We start from the raw sequence: 27,973 nt of genomic DNA, 5'->3' as shown, positions 1-27,973 counted from the left end.
GCCCACTGCCCTTATCTCTTCCAGCCCCCGGGCTGTTTGTGCAGGAAAGTATAAAGGGGTTAAGTTAGAGAGCAGAGGTGCAGTACAAGCGGCACCGAACCAGGCTGGGTTATCTGTTTTTCTGCTCTACTCGCCACATCCTGCTCTGCACCATGGGGAAAGATGGACTGCCCAGCAGCTTTAACATCTTTCTCCTTCTCTTCTTCTTCCTTCCTGGAGATGCCTCGCCCGTCTCGCCCATCACAGAGCCGTAAGCTACACAGGGGGGTCCCAGGGCAGGCAGGAGAACTGGGTTTTATTCCTCTATCTGTTGCTTTGTGTCTCATCTTCCGCCTACTTTGTTTTACCCGGGGATAAAGACAGCAGAACTGGGTAAAACATCTTCTGCCAGCAGCAGCAGAAGAGAAAAAGAAAGAAATAGAGGGAAAGAGAAAAGTAAAAGAAAAGAGAAAAAGAGAAAAAAAAAAAAAGAGAGAGAGAAAAGAGGGAAAGAGCTTTTGCTTTTAAAGAGAATTGAAATGATTTCAGCGAAACTCTGCAACAAATTGCTTCTTTACTTAAAAGATAACTTTTTATAGCTGTTTTATAGTCATTTATACATTCAGTTTTCTAAAGTGAAACACTTTTTTATTTTTTATTTTTTGAAAAGACAATGAAACGTTTCATTCATTATGTTACTCCCAGGTCAAAACACCTAGGAGATGTGAATGCTTTTCTGATTGATAACACACTCAAAACAAGAACAAATAACGGATTTGGCATGTCCAGAAATTGTTTTATTTTTTAATTCACATTTTTCAGTCCAGCCAGTGGAATGAAAATTTCAGCCTCGTACAGAATTACGTAGAACTGTAAGGCTGTCACAGTTAAGGTCTGTGAGGTGCTAGCAGACTGCAGGGGTACCTTATACTTCATTCCTTCACCTCCTTTTGACCCGTTTGTATGTGATGGAGTATGTATTGTGTGCATGCATGGAAGGCTGTGCTTACAGTGCTCTGAGAAATACAGGGTAAGTGGACAGCAGGGTCAGGATCCAAGGGGCCAGAGCTTTCTCCCTGCAAACTGGCTGGTGGACATAAAGGTGTCAGAGCCTCCTGTGCACCAAGAGGAGTGCCCTACCTTACTACGCAGGTGTTGAGGTCCCTTCTACCAGTCACTTGCTGTTCTGGGGGTGAGGAGGACAGAGCTTGCCCACCCAAAAGGATGCACTGGTTGTCATTAGGTGGATCAGGTTTGATTCCCAGATGCAGTTCTGGGCAGCATGGCAACGCCAAACTGCTCATGCTCTGCAAAGTGTTAGGCTGCCTAGGACAGCGCAGGGACCCACGGCTCACCATGACCCAGAAGCGCATCACTTCCCTGCAAAGAACTGAATTTGCTACAGGGTTTTGCTTAAGATCTGGCACCACACTGTGGCAGTTTTGGATCCCTGTGAGGATTGAGAGTAACACTACAGATGGTTGGCAGAGTGGAGTCAATGCCATTTATTCAGTAGGTACTGGCACTTGAATGACTCCTGAATGCTACTAACATAGCCTGTTAGTAGACTTTTTGCTCTTCATGCCACAGGCAGTATTCAGGGTCCCAGGAAAGAACACTGCTATTGTGCTGGAACCTGGAAAAACATATCCTTTCCAGACATTTACATTGAGAATTTCCTGTGGTATTTTACTTTTGAGACCCAGCTATCTGCTTTCCTGTGCTATTACAGACATGCCAGAAATCTTACTGCACTCCTAGAAAATGTAGCTCTCTCCCTGAACAGTGAGGGCTGTAGTTATCAGATTAGTTTATTTGCCCTTTCTGTACAGCTCCTTCCACCTGTTCCTGCTCCTCTGACCTAGCCTTCCCCCTCTTTCTAGGCAATACATGGTGCTGCTGCCCTTTCTGATAAACACTGATGCTCCTGAGAAAGTCTGCGTTCAGCTGACCCATCTGAATGAGTCTGTGACACTGAGTGCCACGCTTGAGTATCAAGGGGAAAACAGGAGCCTGATTGATGATGTGGTGTCGGAGAAGGATATATTCACCTGCATCCCTTTCTCTGTGAGTATCTAATCCCTTTAGGCTGATTCATTGCACCAAGGATAAACCGTAAGGGCACTGAATAGTAATGAACAGAGTAACACTGTATAGGTATTCACTTTCCTGTTGACCACAGGTATGTTCATGTCCATCTTCAAAACCCTGTCAGAGCTGAGCTCTCCTTAGCATGATATCTGAATGGGAAATGCTCAGTCCTGGAAAGCCAGCTCCTCTCTAAGACAGGAGGAGATGTATAAGGATCTGACATGTCTGGTTTGGAAAAACAAATGTTATGCAAGGACTAGAGACATTATCTGAAGGAGGAAAGGGATTATTCCTTACCCCCTCTGAATGTCAGAAAGACAGAAAGATTTTGATCAGGACATTAAGAATTTCTTGGAACATACTGGCAGAGTTGTGAGTTCCTTTACTGCACAATACTTGCACAATCACTACACAAAAGTAGGAAAGTATAGGAATATGGGACAAGTAAAGATCAGTCTCTTGCTCCTGATTTTAGTCTTCTTCACCTCTTTGTTGGGTCTGTCAGGATTATATTAGATTTGTAATTTTAGGAAGGCCAGTTCAGTTCAATAGGCTTTTGCAGGTTGTCCATAACATAGTTGCCTTCTTGTCATTCCCCAGATTCCAAAATTAAGTATCCAGTCACCAGTCATATTTCTCACTGTGAGAGTGAAGGGGAAGACCCTGCAGTTCATCAGCCGCAAGACGGTGTCGGTCAAGAATTCTGAGAGCTTGGTCTTCGTCCAGACAGACAAACCTATCTACAAACCTGGACAGACAGGTACCAGGGAAGGGGCGGAGATTTGCATTTGAAGCAGAAATTACCACAAAAACTGTCCAATCTTAGTGCTTTCAGTGGGGGTTAGAAGAGCAGTCTCTCATAGCTGAATTATATGTTTTTAATCCTCCATGTGGGAACAATTTGGGGAACTTTAAAGTACATGCATGTAAGTGGGGCACCTGTGCACACACTCCCTGTGCCACTGGGAGTTCTGTTGTTGTGGTCCATGTAGTTTGGATTCCCTTCTATAGAGTTTTGATACCCTTTGTTAAAACCACAAAAACTGGAGCAATGATTGGCTATTTGTCCTATAGAAAACAGGGCCAAAATTCAGGCTAAGTTGTGAAATAGTTTTCAAAGTGGCAGCTGATTTTGCTCAACGAAGATGTGAAGATAGAGAGAACTACATAAGCTATTACTTCCAGGCCATTCGTCTTCTAAACTTGGCCTGGACAGGGATGAATGTCCTAAAAGAGACACTGAATTCTCTGTTCATGCAGAGCCAACACAAATCTGCAGCCAGGTGCCAAAATGATTTTCTTGCATTCACTCTTCGTAAGAAGTCAATCTAGTTAGAGGAAAAAATTAGAAGACCCATGCTAATTCCAGTGTAAAGATGTATCTTTGCAAAGTAGGCAAAGACAAATTTATTTTTGGTTCCAATTAATCAGTTTCTGATGCCCACAGTCAGTAAGATGTTCCCACTGCTACGGATTTGCTCTTAATATCCTGTAATTAATATAATTTCTTATTTGGGCAGCATAGCATGACATAGCTTTGTAGTGAATGAGATTTCCATATAAGAGAACAACTGTTCTCTGTTGTACTGTGTTTGCAAACAATGTTTTCTGCTTGGTGACTGCACTGTCAAACCTCACTATATGTTTTTCTCCATCAGTTCTGTTCAGAATTGTTTCTCTGGATGAAAGCTTTCTCCCCGTGAATGAAGTGGCAAGTATAGCACTTCTTTTCAATAGTCATTTGGCCTTAAATCTTCCATGTGTGAAAAGTAAGGAAAGAAATGTCTTTTGGGGAGATAGTTGTGCGTTCCCAGGTTATCTCAGGTTTTGTTAACAGGGTCTGTTCTTCAGATTTCTGCATAAGACTGCCTCTGCATTCTTGGAAAGGTTTGAGAATGTAACTGCAAATGAATAATGGTGTAAACACCTCAGCAGTGAGCAAATCTGCCACTATCACAGTGGACATCTGCTCTAGCTGGTATTCCAGATAATCCAATGTTAGTAATTTCATGTGACTTTTCTGTCCTGGGTGAATGCCTGATACAAATGATGCCACTCTCTTGATGTATTTCAAAATGCATGATTGCTCCATATCAGGGACTTTCTTCCTTACCCCACTGTATTATCAGCTAGTTCCCTGAAACATGGTTGTAGCCATGGACTGTACTGTTTGCGCTCTGTCTAAATGCACATTCTAAATACGCTGTTTCATTTCTTCCCTTTCTAGTTTCCGCTGGTCTACATTGAGGTATGTACAGACATGAAATTCACATTCAGATCTGTAAACTTGCCAGTTCCTCAAGATGTTTCTTGTTTATTTTATTTATATAGCAGGTCTGTAATATTTATTCAAACACATAAAGCTTTAACTTGTATGGTGGCAACCATGTACTCTGGGCCCAGAGCTCATTTTGTTGTCCAGCCCTGGGCTCCCCAAACAATCCTGCTATTCCTGCCCTGCAGCCTCCCAGGGGTGGGCCTCTCCTCACTGTTTTTGTTAGTGCTTTTTAGTTATTGCAGCCTCACACTGTTCTCACAATTTCCTTGTGGTCTCATTATCTATAGGACCCAAAGAAAAACCGTCTGTACCAGTGGACAGAGGCAGAGTTAAAGGGGGGGCTAATCCAGCTGTTCTTCAACCTCACCTCTGAACCCATCGAAGGAACCTACTCCGTGGTGGTACAGAAAGCCTCTGGGAAGAGAATCCAACATTCCTTTTCCGTGGAGGAGTATGGTAACTGTTGCTGCAGTTTCAGGTTCCTTGCAGCTAGCCCAATGGGGCATGAGAGATAATTGAACAGAGCGGTAGATATGATCAGGACGTCCTGTATGGCTAGAAAATGTCTCTCAGTTCTCTCCCTCCCAAGCATCATTCATTTGGGAGAAGAGAAGACCGAAGGACCTGGGCAATCTGTCTTCACTCCTCCCTAAGGCCCAGGCCGTGCAGTGCAGTGCTCCCAGTTGCCTATATCAGCAAAGTTCCCAACATGAGCAAGTGTGCTTATAGCAGTCTATGTTATTGACCAGTGGCTATACCTCCTTTCAGAGGTGATTTAAAGCCACAACCTCATCTTCAGCTGGCTACACATGTCAAGTGTGATGCTATGAATCTAGGTCTCGCCTGCCTGAGTTGGAAAGTCCTGACTTTTTGGTGTATGCTGAGGCTGTAGATTCAGATCTTGCTTGTCCTCCCCCACAGGCTAAGCCTGTAGGTGTTGTGATGCCTTAATGCCTTAACATATCTCTGGTGATTTCAACCCTGTGCCAGTCCCAGATGCTTGGCTAGGAAATGTGATCCTAATACAAATCTGCACATGCCTCCTCCTTCCCCTGCCTTCCCTTCCAGTAGCCACTGATCCCTCAACACCCCAGCAAGCCAGCAGCAACCTTTGTTTAATAGTCTGCTATGATCATGTAGCCAGGATGAGTCTTCTGGAAGCCCACTGTCCTCTTTAATTTGCATGGCTGCCCTGAATTCCTCCTTCTTCTCCCAAGATAGTCACTGTCCACTAACCCTCTTGCAGCTGGGTTTGGATGTGATGTTACTCTGTGGTGAGTCAGCAGGGAAGCTCCAGGGCCTTTCCTGTTTTCCAAACTGCTAAAGTCTACATGCTTTGGAAATGCAAAGACCAAGCTGTAGTCCCAACTCTGTATGTTTCTGAGAGATCTCTGTTGACCTAACGATCTGTTTTAATGTATCATACTGGTGTGGGACTGATAGCCCTTGTGTTACCTAAAGAGCTGCTGTGTTTTAATAGTTGGTGTAATTATCCTGTCTTCTTACCCAACACAGTGGCTGGCTGAATGCCGGTGGCTTTCATTGACTTTGGTGGGATGTGCAGATGACACTGGCCACTAAAATCTGACCAGTTAGATGCTAAAAGCTTTCAGAACATTTGTAAGAATAACCTTTGAGCAGCCTTCGGGTCTCATCCTTATGTTATTCTTCCCCATATAGACTATTTTCCTTTGTTTTTGCTGCAGTGCTGCCCAAATTTGAAGTAACAGTGAAAATGCCCAAGTTGATCACCATTCTTGATGAGAAGCTGCAGGTGACAGTTTGTGGCTTGTGAGTGTCATTCTTCTTTCAGTCCTTGGTTTCTGGTTTCCCCTCAGCTACTGATGAAGGTCCTGTTGGGAAACTTCACTATATTTCTCAGCCATTTCTGGGTTCTAGGACCAAATAGACTACATATACCATTAGACAAAAGGCTTTACAATTATTGCTTAGGACACTTTGTAACATAGAAACATTGCTTTTCTTTTTTGTTTGTTTGTTTATTTTGTTTTTGAGAGTATTTTTGCATATTTTTAACATATGAGGGTCATAGAGGACATAAGATTAGCTGCTGTTCTAGAGAAGAGGTCTTTGTTTATCTCAACTTGGAATTGCATTTTAAATTTGGCTTCTACTCTCAATGCTGTGAGAAAACCATAACTGATGTTTCCTTTGAGTTATGTCATTCAGTTCTGTGTGGCATGTTCCACACGTCCTGCAGGAAGAGACACAGCATGGGATGAAAAATGAGCTGAGAGACCCAATGCACATACATAGATAAACCAGTTGCATCTGAATTGGGTGGTGATGTAGATACTTGCAACATGTTCCCCAAGACTAGGTGCACTCTCAACTGAATAAGCATTATAATAAATGATTTCTGCACACTTATGTCTTATTCCTAGGAATCAGGATTATAAGACTCAGTGCTTCTGCCCTCATTGCCAACCTTGATCCTAAAACATTACCAAATTTCTTGCTGCCTTTTACTTCCTATGATGACCCTGCTGTATCATGGAGGTGGTTCTAGGAAAGAGTTTTTGCTCCACTGGGGGTGAGCTAATCAGTTTCTCCATTCCTTTTACATTCCTCATGGCTCTGTTTTTCTTTCTATCCTCCCTGCTTGTAGATACACATTTGGGAAGCCTGTTCCTGGCCTCGTGAGTTTCCGTGTGTGCAGGAAGTTTCAATACTCATCCAGTTGCTATGGTGAAGAGTCTAAGGCAGTGTGTGAGGAGTTCTCTGGACAGGTGAGTCATGATAATTCCTGGGGGCAAAGTGGTAGGAGAAAATGTGGTTTATTGAGCATGCCTTTTAGGTACAAGTTTGCTCTGATGGAGTAGGTACAATCATGAGTGTGAAGAGGGGAGAGATTTCATGTATTTTAAGAAAGCCTTAAGAAGAAATGAAGATTGGGTGCAAGGTGAAATCTGAAAGGCCTGTGCTGTAAGAAAGATGTGTGTAAAGGCAAGAAGCTTGATAGAGAAGGAAGAGGTGACAAGAAAAAAATAAAAAATCAGGAGACAAGCAAGTGTAAGGGAATAATGAGATAGGGTAGGTATGCACAGTGAATGCAGAGTTGGGGTTGGCTTGCACTAGAGTCAGTGTGTGGGATCAGAAGTTGTTGCTTGATACAGGAAAGGAACAGAAAGAAGAGGAGGAGTTTGAGCAAGGAGAAAAAGAATGTGAATTTAGCATCAGTGATTAAGACAGATAGATACTCCCCTGACACACACACTACTATCACACCGGCAAGTCTACAGAGCAAAACTGAATGGCATTTGGAGCATGGACAAGTTGACTCGTGCTAACTTAATTGACAGAAACTGAAGGTATCCAGCTGAGGCAGTTGTGGACATAGGCTAGGACAAGAGAGCAAGCAGAAGAGAGCATGATTCTTGGAATGTGCAACAGCATCATCCCCACAATCGCCTCTGCCACTGTGCTGTAATCCATGCTAAATGGAAACATGAACACTGCAGTGCTAAATTCTGTTCCAGGTAGCTCTTCCCTTGACTGTGGAGACCTGTCTTGTACATGAAGATAATGAGAGGTGGCAAGCTTTTGAAATACTTTTCCAGCTGTTTTATTCTTTCTACACATACACAAACTTTATGTATGGTTTATGTATCACTAGTACTGCCTGTGCATTTTAAGTCAGCAGCTATATTCTAATGTGCCTGACACCTGGCAACCACATCACACAATGATGGGATCATTAAGTTGGAAAAATGTCATGCACACGAGACTATAACAGCCTTTTTGTTTTCCTCCAACAGACAGACAACCATGGTTGCATTTCTGAAGTGGTAAAAACCAAGTTATTCCAGCTCAAGAGAAGTGGATATGAGGATAAGCTCTATGTAGAGGCTAAGATTAAAGAGGAGGAAACAGGTATGAATGATCTAGATCAAAGAGGCACATAATAAGCCCTGGAGAGACTAGCAAAGAGGCCTGCCGAGTAAGAGTGAGGGAGAAAAGCAGACTCCCAGTTCTGGAATCTTAAAGTTTCCTGCCTGGATACCAGGAGCATCAACTAAATTTATTGCCCAACAAAGGAGGATTGACCTGGAGCAAAAATAATTAATGTCAGGGAAAGGCAAATTAATTCTTCAATCTTCTTCCTGCAGGAGTGGTGTTGACTGGAACAAGCTTCTCCAAGATCACAAACACCATCAGCAAAATCACCTTTGAGGATTCAGACTCCCACTACAAACCTGGAATCCCCTTCTTTGGACAGGTAGGGAAACCTTGAGAAGTGGAGTGTCATGAGTGCTACTTAACCTCCTGGATGGGCACATGCCCACATCTGCAAATATGCTGAACCTCAGTGTTGCTGCTAATCCCTGATGACCTCCTCAGTTCTTCAGGCTCTCTAACCTGGGAACAGCAGCTGAGAGCATAGCTTTCATTCTGCTTTCCCCCTCTGTTCTTGTGACCCCTCTTCAGTCAAGTCAAATTTTGCTTCTCTGGTCTCCTGCTTAATAGGAGGCCTTAACTGGTGTGAGTGCATGTCAGTCTTTGTTTCCAGTCTTCTGGCACAGAGATGGAGATGAGAAAGAGACAAAGAAGTAAGATTCAGAAAGTTCACAGCCCTCTCTGGAAGAGCGAAGTGATGTGAAGTGATGCAAAGTGCCATGGAAATTTCCCTGTCTCAGATGGACCCAACATCCCCAGCTTAGTGACTGTACAGGTGTTCTCCTGTATCATACTGTTTTTGTTCCTGCAGGTGAAACTTGTGGATGGGTCTGGTGCTCCAATTGCCAATGAAACTGTGAGGATTTCTATACAAGGAGGCCAGGAAACCAACTACACAACAAACGAAGAGGGCAGGGCACAGTTTGCCCTGAACACTTCCATGCTGGAATTGGAATCTGTTGGAATTAGAGTGAGTCATGGGGGCAAAGTGATGAAGTGACCAGCAGGGATGGAGGGGGAGTACTTCTGAAGTTTCTACTATATATACAGAAGCACTCAGCTTCTTGATTCTGGTTGTCTTTGCCAACCTCAGCGTCACTATGGTGGAAATAGCCATGCAACAGACCAGGCTGCCATGTGACAATTGCACTTAGCTTGTATTTGATTTCGGCTTGGCAATAGTAATATAGGGTTAGAAGAAACATCAAGCAGTCATATAGTCCGTTCTGCTCCAAGGGATCACCAACCCTACCTAGACAAATCTGTATCAAGGATGCATCTAACTTATTCTTAAAAATCTCTCATGGTGGAGTGCTGCTAGTGCTTCACTGTCTTTTCAACTAAATGATTTCTCAGGTGTCTCATCTAAGCATCTCTCCAGGTTTAATTTAGCATTCTGAGATTCTAAACTCCTTCTCTCCTTCCCTCCTTCCCTCCCTCCTACCTTTCTTCCCCTGCCATAAATAGAAAAACAGTATGAACCATTAACAGAAATTCTCTAGAATTTCTGTGTATTTAAGTGTAGAGTTCATTTATCTGGAAGACGTAAGTGCTGCTGAGCATCCTTTTGTTAGTGGAAAATGCAATATATATGTAACATGCACATTTCCTAATATTTCACCTTGGAATAAAGCACTTTGTCCAGACTTACATTTGTTTTTTCTCCATACAATTCTTTTGTCACAGATTAAAACCATTAAAAAATATCTAGAAGTTACCACAATGTGCTTGAAAGTTGCAGAATTTTGCAAGATAAAGAAAAGGCAAGAATTTCCAAGTGTAGTGAGAAAGATAAAGAAATAAGGGCATGGAAAGCACATGAAATACTGAAATAGCACCCTTAGAAATGTGAAATATTTTCCCTTCACTCTTATTTTTAGGAAGACATAGCCTCTCAACTGCTAAACTTCTGATTGATTTAGGTTTTGAATTCTCAATTGGAGAATTTTTCTCCTTTTCCGTAGCATCCTCAGCTTGATCCTGGTGCTAGTAATTCCTGAGCTGGACAGCAACATTTGTTCTCCAGTGCCAGTGATGATAATAAAAATTAAAATTGGTTTATTTTCTCTTTAAACTAACTGAGAATTAGAGAGGGCAAGATATTAGGGTAAAGAGTCCATATGATGATACTGACAGTAAGTAAACAACTGATAAAATTCAGTCTATTTGAGACAAAGCCCAGCTTCTCTGGGATTGAGTCATTTCCAGTTACTTGTTCAGGATACTGCCACCCTGTCTGTCTTACATCTTCGAGGCTCATATTTCTGTTTTGGGTAAAATGCCTTTTTGTTTTAAGTACAAAAAATACCAAACTTGTAACACTTAGACCATGAATGTTGGTCCCAGTTTTTCTGCCTGTGTTTGAGGATCTCTATGTGTGTATTTTCTCCATTTCCAGGCAACTCATAAATCATACTCCCAATGCTTTGACCATACCTTGGTTTTTCCACATTATGAAGAAGGCAATCTCTACATAAAGCGTTTTTACTCCCCAAGTAAGAGCTTCCTCAAAATTGAGCCCAAGTCTGAGATGCTAAGCTGCGGCTCCCCCACAGAGGTGCGGGTGCACTATATCCTTACACCAGAGGCCGTAGGAGAGGAGAGGAAAATTGTCTTTTACTACCTGGTAAGTTTGCACTTCCCATACAGTCAGCTTGTCACTGGTAATTGTAGAGGAGGTGGAGATGGAAATTGTGGTTTGAGGCAGCAGGCTTTAAACACTTCCCTGTCATCCTCCACATGTTCTTTTCCCATGAAAAGGAGGGTCAAGGAGTGAGGATGTCCCAGTGTCCCCTGGGTGAGCACTGGGATTCTGCTACAGGGAGGCAGAGAACGGCTGAGCAGGATGCAACCATCTCCCTGTTGCTCACTTATAAACACTCAGTTACTCTCCTCTCAGGTTCTCCCTCTTTAAGGTTTAGCTCATGCATAACCTCAGTCACAGCAGGGTTTCTCCTTCCATTCAGGTGATGGCCAAAGGAATCATCAAGCAATCTGGCACCAGCATTCTGGATTTGGACCAGGAAAGTGGTAAGTTTCCCTCCCCTGCCATATTGTCTCTGTCCTGTGAGGCTATGCAACTGTGGCAGACACACAGGCTGCTTCCACGTGCAGTGTAGGGATTCCCATATCCATCCATGTTCCCTAGGATGTGGGAAGAGTTTGAGCTTTCTTTTCTGTCTACTCGTTTTTAGCACAGATTTGCACTAACCCCTGTACCAGCCGTCTTTATTCTAACACTGTGTTTCTGGGGCTCCAGTGCTCCTCAGAGACACTGTCTGGTGGTTTGTTTTTAGAAATTCAACCAAAATTCAGCTTGCTTATGCAGTGTAGAACAGGACTTGAAACAGGCCTTTCCAGTCAGACAGTGAGTCTTATGCATCTCTTTGAAAACAAATTCATCCCAGTTGGAGGCCTAGAGTTTCATTATGGCTAGAATGAAGTTCATCATCAAGGAAAAGCTGGAAATTTGGCTGCTCCATGAGCAGGTTTCCTGTACTTCAACTTTTTGCTCTTGTTTTGTTAGCCAACGGGGTCTTCTTGCTACACTTGCCTGTGGAAGCTGATATTGCTCCAGTGGCCCAAGTGCTTGTCTACACCACTACTCCTAGCAGGGAGGTGATTGCTGATTCAGCCAAGTTCAACATAGAAAAATGTTTCAGCAATAAGGTAAGTGATCACTTCTTGAGGGAACAGCCATTAGACTGAAACCTGGCAAAACTTTTTTTAGATTTAGCCTGTGCAAGCTCATTTACTTAGATTTGCTAACACTGGACAAGCCACCAATAAATTGTTCTACGTAGCTTCACTGCTTTTTGGTTTGTGCTAGCTTGGAGGAGAACAACTCTTGGAAAAAGGATGCTAGCAGGGATTACACTGCTAAAATCTCTCATCAACAAGTCATAGTCACTGATCTCACAGACAGTTTGGGGTAAGAAAAGGGGAGGCCATCTTATATGACATATCTTATGTCATACTGCAACACATGTATTTCACTCCTTTTCACACAAATTCTTCGTAAGAATGATGTGGCATCTTGTGTGGTCACAGAACAAGAATAAAACACACACACAGCCCCAGTCCAGTAGGCACATCTAATCTTTGTCAGATCTTTCGACTCTCATACATCTCATCCTGTCATTGTAATTTCTGTTATATGTAAATTAAGCTAAACTTTGCTTAAACCTGCCATCTGTACTGAGCAATGCATGGTGGTGCTCCGATAGCACAGATGAGACTGCTTTTCAGCTGAAGGAGGTCAAAGAAAGTTCTGTGAACATATAGACCATGATTCTCTTGTGGCCCCATCTATTCGTTATGAAGAAGTTCAGAATAATGTATGAGCAGCCCTAAGAAGAGAGGATCCTCAAGCTGCCATTAGAGCTTCAAAATAATAGTACACTGTTAAAGGCAGTCCCTTGTCCCACTAAAAGCCAAACTAAATGAGTTCTTGATATTGGTGTCACTGTAAGACATTGAACACCTGAATTTTCTTTTTATCTTAAAGGTCATTCTATGCACTGTATTAAAGTCTAGGCACATGCCAAGTGCCAAATAATTTATGTGATTAGGTACTGCTTTCCTCTCCAAAAGCATCCTGGATTCAAAGCAGCCTGGCTGGGACAGACTTTGGGCCATCAGTATGCTAGACATTGTTTTTAGTAGCAAGCTTGCTACATTCATTGTTCTGCTGTTTCCTCAAGAATATATTTTTGCATTCACAAGGTTGGGAGACCACCCTGTGAGAGATGAGGGTTGTCAGCAAAAGGCATTGTGTCGTCTCACTGGGACATGAAGGAGACTGGCAGCTAGTGCAGCTTTGTCAGGGAACATGCTTAGTGTAAGGATGCTGTGATTGCTGTATGTTAGGGGAGCATTTGTATTGCTGATGAGAGGGAAGATCTATGCAGGTCAGCCATGCTATTATAAAACCATGTGAGATAGTGTTGAAATCAGCTTTGCTAGAAAGAACTTGCAGGGCAGAGGTTAGTAGGAGGTCATTAGAGTTGTGAATTAGCTTTTGAGGAAGGCACATTAGTCTGGCAGGTCTCAGCCAACAAGCCGGTTCTTCAGAGCCATCACCAGGCAGCACATATTACAGTATTGTTCCAAGGTATCACTGCTTCTCATGTTACCAGTGAATCTGCCAAGTGAGATCGCTGCAGGTTTGTTGTATCTCCACAACACCTCTGGTTGCAGCACAGAGATTGAAGCTTGTTCAAAACCATACTCAGCTGTCTGAACAGATCTAGCCACTATGTGGGATTATCTCATCACATTCACAGTGGCCTTAAAACCCCAAAATGCCTTAAAAGTTGTGAAAAGTCGCGATGCTTAAGTTGACAAGAACTGTTAGTGCTGATTCCTCTGGCATTGCAGGAAGGAAACTCAACAATGTTTCACAGAGGGTATACATGTCTGTGTGGGATTCATAGGGTTGGGATTGATGCTCAGCTGGAGTCTTGCAAGGCTAGGGCATCTGTGACATAGCTATTCCTGTGGATACAGGTGGACTTGGGCTTCTCTACTTCTGAAGGCCTGCCTTCTTCTGAAACACACTTGCTGTTCAGAGCCTCCCCAAACTCCCTCTGTGCTGTCCGTGCTGTGGACAAGAGTGTTCTCCTCATGAAGCCAGAAGCTGACCTGTCACCTGACTCTGTAAGTACTTAATTTGCGTAGTACCTAAAAGCCTGGTCTGAGCAAGAGCAACCCAGTAATGGGGTAGAAACAATGAAGAATCCTTCCTGAAAGTGCTGACACAGGAATGCTCTCCTGTGCTCTTGCTCATCTTCAGTGGGCAAAATCTGAGAACTAGGCAGCAGCTGTTTGTTTGTTTGGGATTTTGCACGACTGTAGGAATGATAATTGGGAAACCCTGTTAAGGAAACTGCTTCTCATGTCCAGAGCCAAAAGCTGTCCTGTGTTTAATGATGATTTTTCAGTTTTTCTCTCTAGACATGGATTTATTTTACTGAAGTAGCATCTAGAAGTGTCAGAAAGTTCATTCCCCTCATGCTAAGCAGCAAATGACATTGCCAGAACAGGGACAAAGGCTGCAGCCAGGCTGGCCACTGTAATTTTTCATATCTTTGAGCCACAGTAACCAGAGTGACATACTGTCCATAGCAAAAGAGGCACTATCTCCAAATTTGGATGTCTTCTTGGACTTCCAGTTTCCTATTGCAACCACTTCAGGGAGGACCATGGCTGTGTGGATTTGACTGTTATGATGCTTGTGTCCAAATCCTTTACTTGTGATGGTGGACACTGAAAAATGCTAAATGTCCTGGCTTCTTCTGCCCAGGTATATAACTTGCTGCCAGTGAAGGAATTGCAGAGCTATCGCTATGGTCCAAACGTGCATTTGGATGACCCCCTGGAAGACTGTATCACCTTGAAGAATATAGTTGTGAATGGGATCACCTATTCTCCACTAACGGATAGTAACGAAGATGACACTTACAGCATCCTAAAAGTAAAACCTTCTTGCATGTTTGAGGAGTGAAATGGGAGAAGGAATGAGAGTGCTTAAACCTTTTGTGGCATGATGCAATATAAGGAAATGACTTGTGAATCTCAGTAGTCTGACACCAAGTTCAGTGAGAGTCATAAGCTTCACCTGTCATGACAGCTGTACTCCTGACTTGAACTGATCAGTCTTAAAGTTATCTTTTTACATGAAAAGCTTTGGGATTGGCTTGAATTGAGGTTCTAACTCAGGTTCTGTGCCATTAGCCTTACCCCATATAAATCAGTACGTCCCTGAGCTACACTGTAGCCACGGATATTTCCTTCCAAAGGGGAGACTCCCTATCTAATCTCTGGCTCATCCTGACCCCTAGTCTGGAATCAGACTGGAATCAGTGCCCTACAGGCAAAGAGGATCTATCCCTTGACTTCTCTGAGCCACCTGGGCACCCAGATCCAGGGCTGGGGGGGATCATCTCAAGGTCCAATCCACAGACCATAACAGCTTCTGCTTTTGAAGCAATAAAATACTAACATCAAATCTTCTGTGTAAACCTCAGCTGGAATCAGTAACAGCAACAACAAAAAAATAAATCTTGTGTTTCTCTTCCGTAGGAAATGGGTTTAAAGGTTTTCACAAATTCCAAGGTGAAGAAACCTAGGTATTGCAACTTTGGCCATTACATACCTGCAGGAATAGGAGTTCCAAGTGCACTCATGTTACCTAACTATGACGCGAGGACAGGCGGTAAAGGAATTGAGTCTTGCTGTCATCTCTATTCTGAACAGAGATCCCATCTGTTTTTTGGGGGGGTAAATAAACAAGAGCTGGGGTTATGGAAGCAATAATGAAGTGGGGTGTTCACATATGTCATCTTCAGCATGAGTGTGGGGCATGTCTCTTTTGCTGGGTTGTAAAGGCCTATGGATAGGCTTAAATTAATATAGAAATAAATGTAGAAATTAGTTTAGCCAAAGTATAGTTGAACAAGACTAGGAGGTAGTTAAGGACTTTTTGTCTTTGTTTCAGTAGATTTCTCTTTCCTTTTGTCAAAGCCAAGCATACAAGGTCATAAACAGCTCTTTCCTCTAAGCTGCTCATTTTTACTTCATTTTTACTTGCCTCTCATAGTATGAGTTTTGCTGGGGACCGGTGGGTAATATGGAAGAGCTAGCCCTTGCTAATAAACACTGACCCAGAAACTTCACTGCTTATAGTACCAGTGCTCACTACAGCAACAGCAAGCATCTGCTGCCAGCACAGCTTCTAATTGTAGTGTATATTGCCACTTTCTCAGACCAAAGCATGATGCTGATGTAGATCTTGTTTGTTTGGAATTATCATCCTTAGACTCTGCTAGAATGTATGCCTCACCAATGCACCGTGTCGCCACTCCTGAAGAGCTGACAGAGACAGTCCGAAAGTATTTCCCAGAAACATGGATCTGGAGTTTAGTATCTGTAAGGTGAGTGCCTTGGAATATTTCCTCCCTTCCTTTTATAATATAATTGGTTTTACAAGATGAAAACATGAATCTCATGTCTACCAAGCCTTTTCAATGCCAAGAAGTCCTTCACTGTTTGCAGAGATCAGTTGGCATTCCCCTGTGATGGAATTGCCTTTGTCTGTGGTTAGGTTTGTCCACATAGTAGTAGTGATTTTAGAAGATGTTCAGTGCCCAATATAGTGTGCCCAATCATTCATACAGCAAATACAATTCATTAGGCTGAAAGGGATACTGATAGTCACCAAAATCCCATAAAAATCACCCTGTCCTTTTTTGCTGTCTCTTGCCAGCTCTGAAGGAAATGCTGAACTAGATGTGACCATCCCTGACACCATCACCGAGTGGAAAGCCAATGCGTTCTGCACTTCATCAGACACAGGCTTTGGCCTATCCCCAACAGTGTCTCTCAGAGCCTTCCAGCCCTTCTTTGTAGAGCTCACCCTGCCTTACTCTGTAGTGCGTGGTGAGGCCTTCACACTGAAAGCCACCGTTTTCAGCTATCTGACAGCCTGCATGAGGGTATGGAAGATTGAAATCCTTCTCTGTACCCATGTACCTTCTTGTATACTTCTTGCCTTCACCTAACCTTATCTCTGAGTAGCCTTAGACCCTTCTTTGCTACAGAAGAAATAACTATTGCTATTTTTTCCTGTCTCTCTGATATTTTCTCCCTGTCTCTCAAAATCACCCCTCCTCAATTACACCTCTCTCTACAAATGGCAGGTCAGCGTGGCTCTGGCTCAGTCTACTCAATTTCTGGCAACTCCAGTGGGAAAGGAGGAAGAATCTTATTGTCTCTGTGAGAATGGGAGGAAAACAGTGGCTTGGCTGGTGACTCCCAGATCTCTAGGTAAAAGTCTCAGAATACTGAAAACTGCAGGGAGGGTTTCTCTGTGCTGTTCTCCCAGTTCAGTATCTGGTGTTAGAGCGACATAGTTTCCTGGGAAATACCGTGGCTGAGTGTCTCATCTCCAGTTATGCAGGATGTAAAGGCTGGTGGACTCATAGTGTCCAAGGCCATGTCTGGCACTATGTGCAATTTCATCAAGTCTTACAGGCCTTGGACATCAACTTCTGAAACTTTGCTGGCTGTCAGGGACATTCTGTCAGTTCCATCCATGTCAGAGATTTGATGATTGCTCCATGAGGCCTTCACACTTTGCTTTTGCTGTTGCTGTTTCATGTTGTGGTAGCAGCCATGGTTTGCATGCCAAGTAGCGAAGTGCTGAACAGCCATGATACTGATGAGTCCCACCACAGTGGTGTCCTAAGTTCTGGAAAAGAGCCACCAAAACAGTCACCTTTCAAGGGCAGTGCAGCCCATCTGCTCCAGCATGCATTCCAATTTAGATAGCTAAATTCCTGTGGGAAAGAAGCTGGGCTCAACTGTGATGGGAAATCCCTGCCTATGGGCCTGCAGGCTGAAACTCCCAGAAATGTCAATGAATCCTATTCCCTGGTGCTGCCCAGCAGGAATGGCTGACCCCTGTTTCCTCCAGGGCAGGTGGAGTTCTCGGTGAGCGCTGAGGCCCTGCAAAACCAGCAGCCCTGCGGGAACGCCATAGTGGAGACCCCTGAGAAAGGACGGAAGGACACAGTCATCAGACAGCTGCTGGTGGAGGTATGGGGGCTGTGGGCAGGGGAGAACTGAGCTGTCTAACAGGCTAGAGTGTTCACTGCATAGACACATGAAACAGAGCTCTAGGCAGTCAACACATGGTGTGGTGATATGAAGGTCTTACATTATCTCTGTACTTTGGCAGGGCTACATAAAGGTTGCAGGTTAATAACTGTGCAACGTGTCTCCTGCCAGTATTTTAAACTTTCCCCATCTCCTACTGTAAACAGTTTGCCAGTCAGCACAAGCTGGCTCTCTGTTAGCTGAGTAGCCAAGCAAACTGCTTCTTAAGCTGAGTGTTACACAGATCTGTTTGCTACCATAGCCTGGCTCCAGGGTGAAGGCAGGGGAAGCACAAGCACCTAAGGGAGTTAGATGCCTGCAGAAAAGTCCCCACAAACTCCAGATATTATAAAAGTCCAGAAAGCGTGTTAAAATTGTACAGCTTATCCATTTCCTATGGCAAGAAGAGTTGCAGATACTGCATGGTATAGAAGGAAATGTTATGTGGCAGTACTGCAGCTTTTATAAGAAAATGCTAGCTTATTATGCTGGGTGTTGTAAATCTGACAGAAATATTCTGTGTTCTTAGCCTTTCTCTGCATCATAAAACAACTTAATGCTTGCATACTATGTTGTATTGTACCAGTAGTGTCATCGCATATTACAGTGCACATCTTTACTTCCTATTGTCAACATTTTTTTTTTTTTTTCACAAGGCATCTGCAAGTTTATGATAAATAGCACTGCAGACACCTTCCAGGCAGCCCTCTAGAGCTACTTTGAGCTTTTGCTAGCAAAAGCACTTACTGTAAGCTGTAGTACTTGTTAAAATGATACAGGAGTTTCACTTCATACAGCAGTTACAATAGTCACCCATGTGATTGCCCTGCAGCATTTTCCCTCTCCTTCTGCTGTCCTTCATCCATGTACAACTGTGTTGGGTCTGTCATTTTGGATTCTGGATTTTTTTTAATTTATTTTATATTTTATTTTTACTTAGATTATTATTTCAGAGCTCTTTTTTTTTTTTAAATTCCAGGAAGTGTTTGTGACTGCCTTTCCTTCTCCAGTTCACTCACTTCTATTTTCACTCTGTTCTTAGGGATGTTGTTAAGGATCCCTCTGCCTGTATTCCCTGTCTCAATAACTTCTCGTTTCTCTTGTTTTTCTTCATCCCACCCAAGCCTGAAGGAGTTGAGAAGGAAACAGCCCAGAACTTTGTGCTCTGTGCAAAAGGTAAGGCCTTGCCTCCCCACTCTCTCCATTTGTTCTTGTGTGGGTGATGGGGGACATGCCTGGAGGAGGAAAATAGTGCAGCCTCTACCATTTTCTAGATAGGCTGATATTTCTAGATAATCAGAACATACCCCATCACTTGGGACCCTGAGACCTGTTTCTTTATATCAAGGGATGAAGGGAAGAGGAGGCTTTCCTGATGTTCTACTGAAGCCCCTTGCTCTTATATTAGACAGTTTTTGGGACTGCACTGAAACTGTTTGGTCTTGTTTCTCTCTCAGGAAAGAGTTTGCAAGAGAAGTTTTCCCTGTCGCTCCCCTCAAATGTGGTGCAAGACTCAGGCAGAGCGTATTTCTCAGTGCTGGGTGAGTGAGCTGCCCGGGAAGGATCTGATGGGAGAAAGAACCATGTACTGTTTCTGCCTGCCTGCCTGCCTGTGTTGGCCTCCAACCTCACAGCTTTTTCTCCTGGTTCCTAGTACACCTCACTCCTGCATTTCATCCCTTCTGTCTCAAGTACTTTCCCTTCTAGTTCTGATCTTCTTGTTCCCTTTTCTGAATCTCATTCCACTCAGGGTTCTCTGCAGTGCCCTAAACATTGACTCACTACCATCCTTTTCTGTGTTACTCTGTGTTACCATCCTTTTCTGTGTTACTCTGTGTTTCATTCCAGGACCATTATCAATACAGATTTTCTTTTGTTCTTCTCTGTCATCTCCTGCTTCTCTTGTTCCATAGCTTCCTCTCATTCTGGTTGCCAGCCCTGAATTTTGTTAATATCCCTCTCATATCTCCTGTTCCCTAGGTGACATTATGGGCACTTCCATGCAGAACCTGCACCAGCTCCTCCAGATGCCATTTGGCTGCGGGGAACAGAACATGGTCCTGTTTGCACCCAACATCTATGTCCTGGACTATCTGAACAAGACAGGGCAGTTGAGTGAGGAGATCAAATCCAAGGCCATTGGATACTTAGTGAGCGGTGAGCTGGGACACAATTTTTGCTTCTGCTTTGGATTTTTTCCAGATCAACTGTGGCTTTCTTCTGTCAAATGCTGGCCAGATGTGCAAAGAGAGCTTCTTTCTTGTTCAGATCATCTCTTCTGCATGCCAGTGAAGCCCCTTCCATGTTTGTTCCTTTATTATTATCTGTTTCTTAAAGCATTAGGATACCCAGTCATTGTACCCACTTTTCTCTGCTCCCTAACAGTGTCACAATCCAGTGCACAGTTGCGATGTGACCCACTATAGTAGCTTGTTGTCATTAATGTGTCCTGCCTGCCTTCTGAAGAAAGACAGGTGCTACTTCTCCTCATGCAGTATAAAAAGTGTATGGAGGTAGGGATGTATCAGTACTTCTTATTTGCTAGTATAGGACTGACCTGCTCCTCTCTCTTTTGCTTTTGCTGTAATAGCTGTTTTTATGTTCCCTCATCCCTCAGCAGATGTTCTCCGGCATCTCTGAATCTTGCTTTAACTCTTTGTTGCAGGTTATCAGAGGCAGCTGAACTACAAGCATGCAGATGGCTCTTACAGTACCTTTGGACAACGCTATGGCCAACCAGGGAATACCTGGTGAGATTTGAGTGTCACCCGTGCCTCCCCTGTATCCTCTCTTTCTCAGCTACACAGCTATAATACATACTGTATGATGGTAAATTGGAAACGCTGTTGTAGATAAGCAGACTTTTCAGAGATATTCTGGTCCCTGTGCTGCCTCTCACTTCATGAAAGAGGATGCATCAGCCAGTTACGTAGCTGAAGCACCTCCTCCCACCTGCAGCTCTGAGGACCATATGGATAAGAAGGAAGGAAATAAGTTGGGAAAGAAGGGAGCAGGGATTTTACATTCCAACTGGACAAAGCTGAAGAGTTGCAGTGACAGCTCTTCTAGAGCAGCATCTGCTGAGAAGGCTGCTGGGAAAGGTATTTGCATAGAAGTGGAAAGGATGATAATCTGAGAGCAGTGCTGTATGGTTATTTTTCAAAAGTGTTTGTCTGTTACTAAGCAAAGACATCTTAGACAAAAGTGTGTGTTGCCAGAGTGACTTACTGTGAAAATTTGAGTTGATTCAGAATATCATTGCCGTGCACTTTCAACTTTAGGTAATGGTAAAAATGGATGATTTCATCACCTTCTGTTTGCTTTTAGTCCTCGTATCTCAACAGAACATTGGCCTCTCACTACATGCTTGTTTCTTCCCATAACTGCTTTGTAACAGCTCTAGCTTCTCAGCTCACTCTTTTAATATGTGCTACTATATTCATAGTTTTACTGACACATTTGGGGAATTCTGGGAAACCCATGAGACATGAATTTCTAGTGAGAGTCCTGCCAGCAGACCATGAGCTACGAGGGATTCATTCTTCTCTGTCATTATTTGATTATTGCCGTCACACAGATGTTAAGCTAATTGGCATACAATTATCTGCTTTTTCCAAAGAGATTTGTTTAGATGCAGATCGTCTTTGTCCTCTAAACTATAGCTTCAATGCAAAATAATCATAGGGTTTTATAGGCCCAGAGACAGAGGAGAAATCAAGGTGAGAAACAATTTTTTGACAGATACTTTGAGGTTAAGATGTACTTGTGGTCCAACTAATTGGCCTTTCATTCCCCAGGCCTTCCTGCCTTCCTCAAGACAGGTGAAGTGCACAAGAGATGGACAGTGGGCCTGCACAGCCCCTCTCACTGCTCTTTCTTCATTACAGGCTCACGGCCTTTGTCCTGAAGTCCTTTGCCCAGGCCCGGCCATACATCTTCATATATGAGAAGCACATCCAGGATGCTTTGTTCTGGCTCACTCAAAAGCAGAAGGAGAATGGTTGCTTCCACAGTTCTGGGACACTCCTGAATAATGCCATGAAGGTAGCATGCCTGCCTGGTTGGCTTTTAGTTAGGCTTGTGCTTGACCATAAGTCAAATGGGTGCAGTTGAGCTTCTTGAGCACCCAGACAGAGAAATCCCATGTCAATGGCAAGAAGTAATGAGGCAGAGGCCATTCTGTATGATTGCCATGACAGGAAGAAGAGTCAAGGCAAACCTGCTGTATAAAAGTGACGATAGCACCATATGAGCAGCAGTGCGGGGAGGAAAGCTAAAGGGTCTACAGTACAGAATAAAGTATTACCACAGCAACAGTAGAAAAAAATGAAGATGAGAAAATATGTCACTAAACATCTACCTTTGTCTTTCCTGGCAGGGTGGAGTGGACAACGAGGTTTCACTGACGGCCTACATCACCATTGCACTGCTGGAGATTCCTCTGCCTGTAACTGTATGTGACTGCACCCTAATTTGAGTCAGTCTAGGATGACACAGTACTGTCCAGAATTTGACCCAGACTGGAAAAAGTACACAGCTGTTGGTTCCTGTGATATAGGAATTATGTGCTGTCATGTTAGACATTTCTGAAAAATACTGTACTCTTTATGTCCCTAGACCTTATTCTGGCAGACCCCACTTCAGCATCCAGGGGAATGATGCATAGTTAGTATGGCACAAACCTCATCTTCCAAAAATTGGTTATCTCTCCACAGCACTCAGTGGTGCGTAATGCTCTCTTCTGCCTGGAAACGGCAGCAAATGCAGAAGAAAACCACGTGTACACCAAGGCACTGCTGGCGTACGCCTTTGCTCTGGCAGGAAAGGAGGAGAAGCGGAAGGCAATGCTTGGCTTGCTTGAAAAGGAAGCAGTGAAAAAAGGTGAGTGTTCCTGGTGGGACATTGCTTTCTTCCAGCCCACAGATCTTACATTTTCCCTTGAAAAAACGGCTCTTGTTGGTGGGGCAGTGGGTGCAGGAAATGGCTTGTGTGGGTGGGGAAAAGTGTAGAGAGAGGAAACACCTGTGACAGCTCCCTCTCCATGTCCTGTCCCACTTCTCTGCTATGAGGGGATTCCTCAGGAGGCACTGCACAGCACACCATCAGTGCTGAGCAAAAGCATGGCTCTGCTAGCATCTCACCTTCCTCTGCTCCTTTTGTAATGCCAAAAACAACTTAGTAAAGGCTTAGCAATGTTTATGGGTGCACCTTCCTCCCAGCGGATGTGTTTGACACAGAACATAGTATGAAGGATGATAAACCAGGGAAGAGAGAGATGTGCTGAGACAGAAGACGAACATACGGGTCATTTCAAAGGCTCTAGCGTAAGCTCCGTGTCTTGCAGGAAACCGCATAAAGACTCAGAAGTGTTCTGGTAAAGTCAGCCTGGGCAGTCAGGTTGCCCAAGCATTGTCTGTCACGGTGCTGAAGGAAGCGCCACCAGCACCTTCTGCCTTCTGCACCTGCGGGTGGCTCTCAAGCCCTGATCCTCACGGAGCTTGTTACTTGCCCCACCCGGGCATCTCTGCTCAAACTGGGACAGTGTCCCAGCCCAGTGCTCCGTGTAGATCTCTGGCTCCATGAGGTGTTCAAGACTTTAAATGCCTCCATGAGCGTGGAAGCGGTATCCTGGTGCGAAGACAGGACATCAGCACTCCTAGACTAGTTGTAACCGTGCAACGAGTGAGGCACTATTTCTCTGCTCCTGTTTCACCCTGTAGTTGCATGCTGGGGGCTCTGTCCTCACCGCAGCACCAACAGGGCCAGTAACTCCTTTGCAAGTAACTGTTCCTTGTTGTCTTCTTTGCCCGCTCCATGCCCCCTGCGAAGATGGATCTGTTCACTGGCAGCGGCCTGGGAAAGAGATGGTGGCTGATCTCCCCTACTATCACTACCGAGCTCCCTCTGCTGAAGTGGAGATGACGGCCTATGTGCTCCTCGCTCACCTCACCACACAGCCGGCGCCTTCCCAGGAGGAGCTGTCGTTCGCATCTCTTATTGCAAAGTGGATCAGCGGTCAGCAGAATCCCAATGGAGGCTTCTCCTCCACCCAGGTGAGCAACTCCCCTCCCGTGAGCTCACACGTCAATGTCAGGAGAGTGTCAGCGTGTCAGAGAGCAAGGTAGGAGCACGGTAAGGTTTGCCCCGGCAGGAACTGTACCCTGCAGTTAGCCCTGTAGCATGGGAGTGACTGATATTTGGATTCATGACCTGGCTTTCTTGACGCAGAGGGACAGAATGGCAGTGGCATGAGTGACAATGCAATTTGGGGTCCTCACCACAGTTTGTGTATGCGCTTGCAGGTGCTGCTTCCCCCTGTGGGGAATGCTTTTGAAGGCTCCACAGAGCTCCACAACAGGGAGTTGAGGGACAAGCGAGTGCTGTGCAGAGGACACAGCGAGAGCATGGAACCATATAAAAACTCACCGTTTCCATCTCTCCTTCCTTAAGAGTGGGGAAAATGGAGAATGGAGGAGAGGGTGCCCACCGCCAGCAAAGGGCAGGCTCTGGGAGGACGGGTTGTGGAACGGCTGACTGGGCTAACGCGGCCATCCCTGGGTGCCGGGACCCGTCTCTTGCAGGACACAGTGGTGGCTCTTCAGGCCCTGTCTCTGTACGGAGCTGTCACCTACGCCAAGAGCGGAACAGCTTCCCAAGTGACCCTGAGATCTGCAGGGGACTTCCAGCAAGACTTCCAAGTGGACCCCTCAAACCGGCTGCTGCTGCAGCGCGTACCCCTGCCCCAGGTGCCAGGGGAGTACAGCGCAGAGGTGTCTGGTGAAGGATGCGTCTACCTGCAGGTGAGGGTGGTGGAGGCTGGTGCTGTCCCGGGAGGGGAGCCCCTTCCCCGGGACAGCAGGAGCCAGGGAGAGGACAGCAAGGACAAGGGAGAGGGGAGGCGTGTGAGGGAAGGCTGTGGCGGAGGAGAGAAGTGTTGTTGTGCGGGGGAGAAAGAGCAGGAGGGACAGTGCTGGAAGTGTGAGGGAGCTGTGAGAAGGGAGAAGAGGGAGGGCTGGGCAGGTAGGCGACGGTCTCTCTCCTGGGCTGTGCACGCACACCCACGCTCACAGAGCTGCTGGCTCTCCCCCAGACGAGCCTGAGGTACAACGTGCAGCCCACGCAGGAGGACGCGCCCTTCACGCTCCATGTGTACACCACCCCAGAGACCTGCGAGGACTCCCAGGCCCACAAGGTCTTTAACATAGGCATAAATGTCAGGTAAGTCCGTGCCTGGTCTGAGCCTTCCTGGGAAGCCATGGGAGCTGGAGGAGCTCTGGTGGTCCAGGGTGAGGCAGTCTGGGAGGGGCAGGGCAGCCCCCGCAAGGTGCGCCAGAAGCAGCCGTGCTGGGAGGAGGCTGTGGAGGAAGGGGGCGTCCTGCGGGGTGGAGCTGTGTGAGGAGCCCAGGGCTGCAGTAGTGAGGGGTGGCACAGGTGACTAGGGAAGTGCAGTGGGCTGGAGAAGAAGGTGTTGGGCTGCCAGGAAGCTGTGGGACGTCAGGCGTTAGGGAAGAATTGGAAGTGCCCCCAGCTTTGACTCGAGGTGCTCTGAATCTTTGCTGCTTGGTTCCTCAGTTACACAGGTGAGCGCAACGTCTCCAATATGGTGATTGTTGATGTGAAAATGCTGTCGGGATTCATCCCTGTCAAGTCCTCAGTAAGAAAGGTAGGCGCCCATGCGAATTATTTCTCCAAGGATATCTGCCCCTAATCCACGCTTTTTTTTGAAGGAGCCCCTAGTTGTTCTGGTATCTTTTCCACTGTTAGCCCTGCCTCACTTTTTACCCTGGTTCTTTTACCCATCTCCTCTCCACAGGTCTCCCGTGCTGCTTACCTTGTGCACACAATCTTATCTTGTGGCTTATAGTTTGTCCTGTAACAGTTTGTTTCTAGATTACCTTTTGAGAGGTTCATCAAGTGCACGGCCTAGAAAATAGTAGAGATTATGAGATGACACTGCGGAACTAGCAAGCCTGAAATAATGTGTTATTATTGCGTTTTTCCATTGCTGTGTTTGGGCCAGTTATCTCTCTCTGCTGAAGCTAGGCAGTACGTCCTTTTGCCAGACTGGTGAAGGGAAGACCTTGGGCCTACCAAGGAGGCACTAAGTTCCATGCTGCAGACTTAGTTATTTCCCTTATTCCCCCTAGTATTTATTCCCTTAGTGTCCCATCCATAGGCCTGCGGAAATGGCTCAGGGAGACTACTCTCAGCTCAGTAAAATTTTGCTTTTCTTTCTTCAGCTGCAACAACGCTTAGGTATTGAGCGTACGGATTTGAGTACCAACCATGTTTTAGTGTATCTGGAAAAGGTGAGTGTCCATCTGGGGCTGGGATGGGTCAGAGAAACACAAGCATGGGGGCACCCAGGGCAAAAGACATGGACCTCAAAACTACCATGGGTCTGACAAAAGTAGGAATGAACTTCATACTGACTTTTGCCGAGCTTTCAAGATTTACTGGTACCTTCCTCCCAGCCCTCAGCAGGTTTCCTCTCCGTGCCTGCACACAGATCAGCCCACACCTGCCCACCAGCCACCGGCTCCCCCAGTGTGGGGAAAGGCCCCAGGGTTTCCCCTTGCCCCTCAGCCAGGCCACACACACCCCCAAGGCCCAGGGTGGTGGTGCCTACCACCAGGGCCCACTGGTGGCAGGGAGAGCACTAGTGGAATGAGGCCAGTGAGGTGACACCAGGAGGGACCAAGGCAGATGCAGAGGCACCCCTAAGCCTCCCCTGCTTCCCTTCCCCAGCTGAACTCCGAGACCTTGAGCTTTTCCTTCACGGTGGAGCGGGACATCCCTGTGCAGGGCCTGAAGCCAGCCCAGGTGAAGGTCTATGACTACTACGAGACAGGTAAGTGCGGGTCTGGGGGTGCCCTTGGGAACGAGCATGGGGAGTTGGATATGTGGAGGTGCATGGGAGCTCTGGGGACTTACAGCTGGCCCTGGCACCCATCCCTATGCCAGCCAACAGCCCTGCTCTCTCCTTCCCCTTCTGTTTTCCAGATGAGTTTGCCACACAGGAGTACAGCGCTCCCTGCACCACAGGTAGAGTACAGAGGAACAGATGACATGTTCTAGTATGGCCAATTGCAGGTTCTTTTGAATGAACATCTTTGCAAACCTGGGGTATCCTCAGCCTAGATATAGTCTCTGGGCATGTCTTCACTATGGCTCTAGCAGTCTTGTGACATACCTTAGTACAGAGAAGGAATGCAATACTGGCTACACCATGTCCTGTGTAAGCCCTTCATTTTTGTTCACTGAGGCTCAATCCCAATGTTATGGCCTTAATTTACACAGAGGCACTTGCATTTTCCTCTGTGTATGTCATGTTGAGGAATTGCCTCCCAGCAGTCTTGGGGAAATTATGATGCTATTGACATGCCTTCAGTGGGGACCTGTCAAATTGCCCTTTTTTCTTCTTTTTTTTTTTTTTTTTTCCATCCTTTGGGAAATCCAGGTGCTGAGAGAGAACATGTACAGAGGTAGCACATGCTTTCTAAGGTGGATATCTCTGCCTCCCCTTCCGTCTCTGTAGCAAGGATTTCTTGAACATGTCCAACCATTCCCAATCCATCTGTGACTCAGAATTTTAGGTGATGTAGGTTCCTAAGTTTTAACTGGGCTTGAACTCACATGGCATGAAAGAAGGGGCCACCAGAATGCAGGGAAGATGTCCGGGACTCTGGATACTGCTTCCTCAGGAACCATCTCTCATTCTGTCCTTTTCTCACCTCCAGACGAAGCCGAAGAGGGAAATGCTTGAAGAACACATCTTATGTGAGCCCTGCTGGATCAGCTCACATGTCTGTGCCTCTAGAGGATCTTCTTGTTAAGGTGGCCTACTGAAACATTACATAAGGACACCTCAACACCAAGAGAAGAAGTGACAGTGTAAATAAATTAAGTCTTGATTCTCCAAAGATGCCTCTGGCCTTATTTTTTGTTAGTGTGCCTTTTCTCTCTTCCCATCCGCAGCTAGACTGTGGTCTGAGATTTAGATAAAGAGCCATCCATTGCAAGAAAGTGTTTGGCAATTCCTCTGGAATA

General features: G+C 45.3%; 1 protein-coding gene across 1 annotated transcript; it reads left to right on the top strand.

The window, feature by feature from the left end:
* Nucleotides 1–28: 28 nt before the first annotated feature.
* Nucleotides 29–27,846, top strand: A2M (alpha-2-macroglobulin). The gene is made up of 36 exons (XM_038178164.2): nt 29–250; nt 1,863–2,046; nt 2,671–2,830; nt 3,729–3,781; nt 4,298–4,318; nt 4,636–4,804; nt 6,055–6,139; nt 6,978–7,098; nt 8,128–8,242; nt 8,479–8,588; nt 9,078–9,236; nt 10,665–10,892; nt 11,233–11,296; nt 11,793–11,935; nt 13,775–13,924; nt 14,571–14,741; nt 15,350–15,482; nt 16,086–16,200; nt 16,533–16,761; nt 16,966–17,092; nt 17,742–17,863; nt 19,048–19,099; nt 19,381–19,464; nt 19,904–20,080; nt 20,589–20,673; nt 21,811–21,967; nt 22,302–22,376; nt 22,639–22,804; nt 23,753–23,976; nt 24,505–24,723; nt 25,014–25,141; nt 25,496–25,586; nt 26,164–26,232; nt 26,672–26,774; nt 26,927–26,968; nt 27,664–27,846. The coding sequence occupies exons 1-36, from the start codon at nt 153–155 to the stop codon at nt 27,687–27,689; spliced, it is 4,455 nt and encodes a 1,484-aa protein (XP_038034092.1). The 5' UTR covers nt 29–152; the 3' UTR covers nt 27,690–27,846.
* The last annotated feature ends 127 nt before the right edge of the window (nt 27,847–27,973 follow it).

The sequence above is a fragment of the Anas platyrhynchos genome, chromosome 1 (assembly GCF_047663525.1).
Source record: "Anas platyrhynchos isolate ZD024472 breed Pekin duck chromosome 1, IASCAAS_PekinDuck_T2T, whole genome shotgun sequence".
In the NCBI taxonomy this organism is placed as follows: domain Eukaryota; kingdom Metazoa; phylum Chordata; class Aves; order Anseriformes; family Anatidae; genus Anas; species Anas platyrhynchos.
The sequence above is the reverse complement of the archived record's forward strand: the minus strand, read 5'-3'. Positions and strand labels throughout refer to the sequence as shown.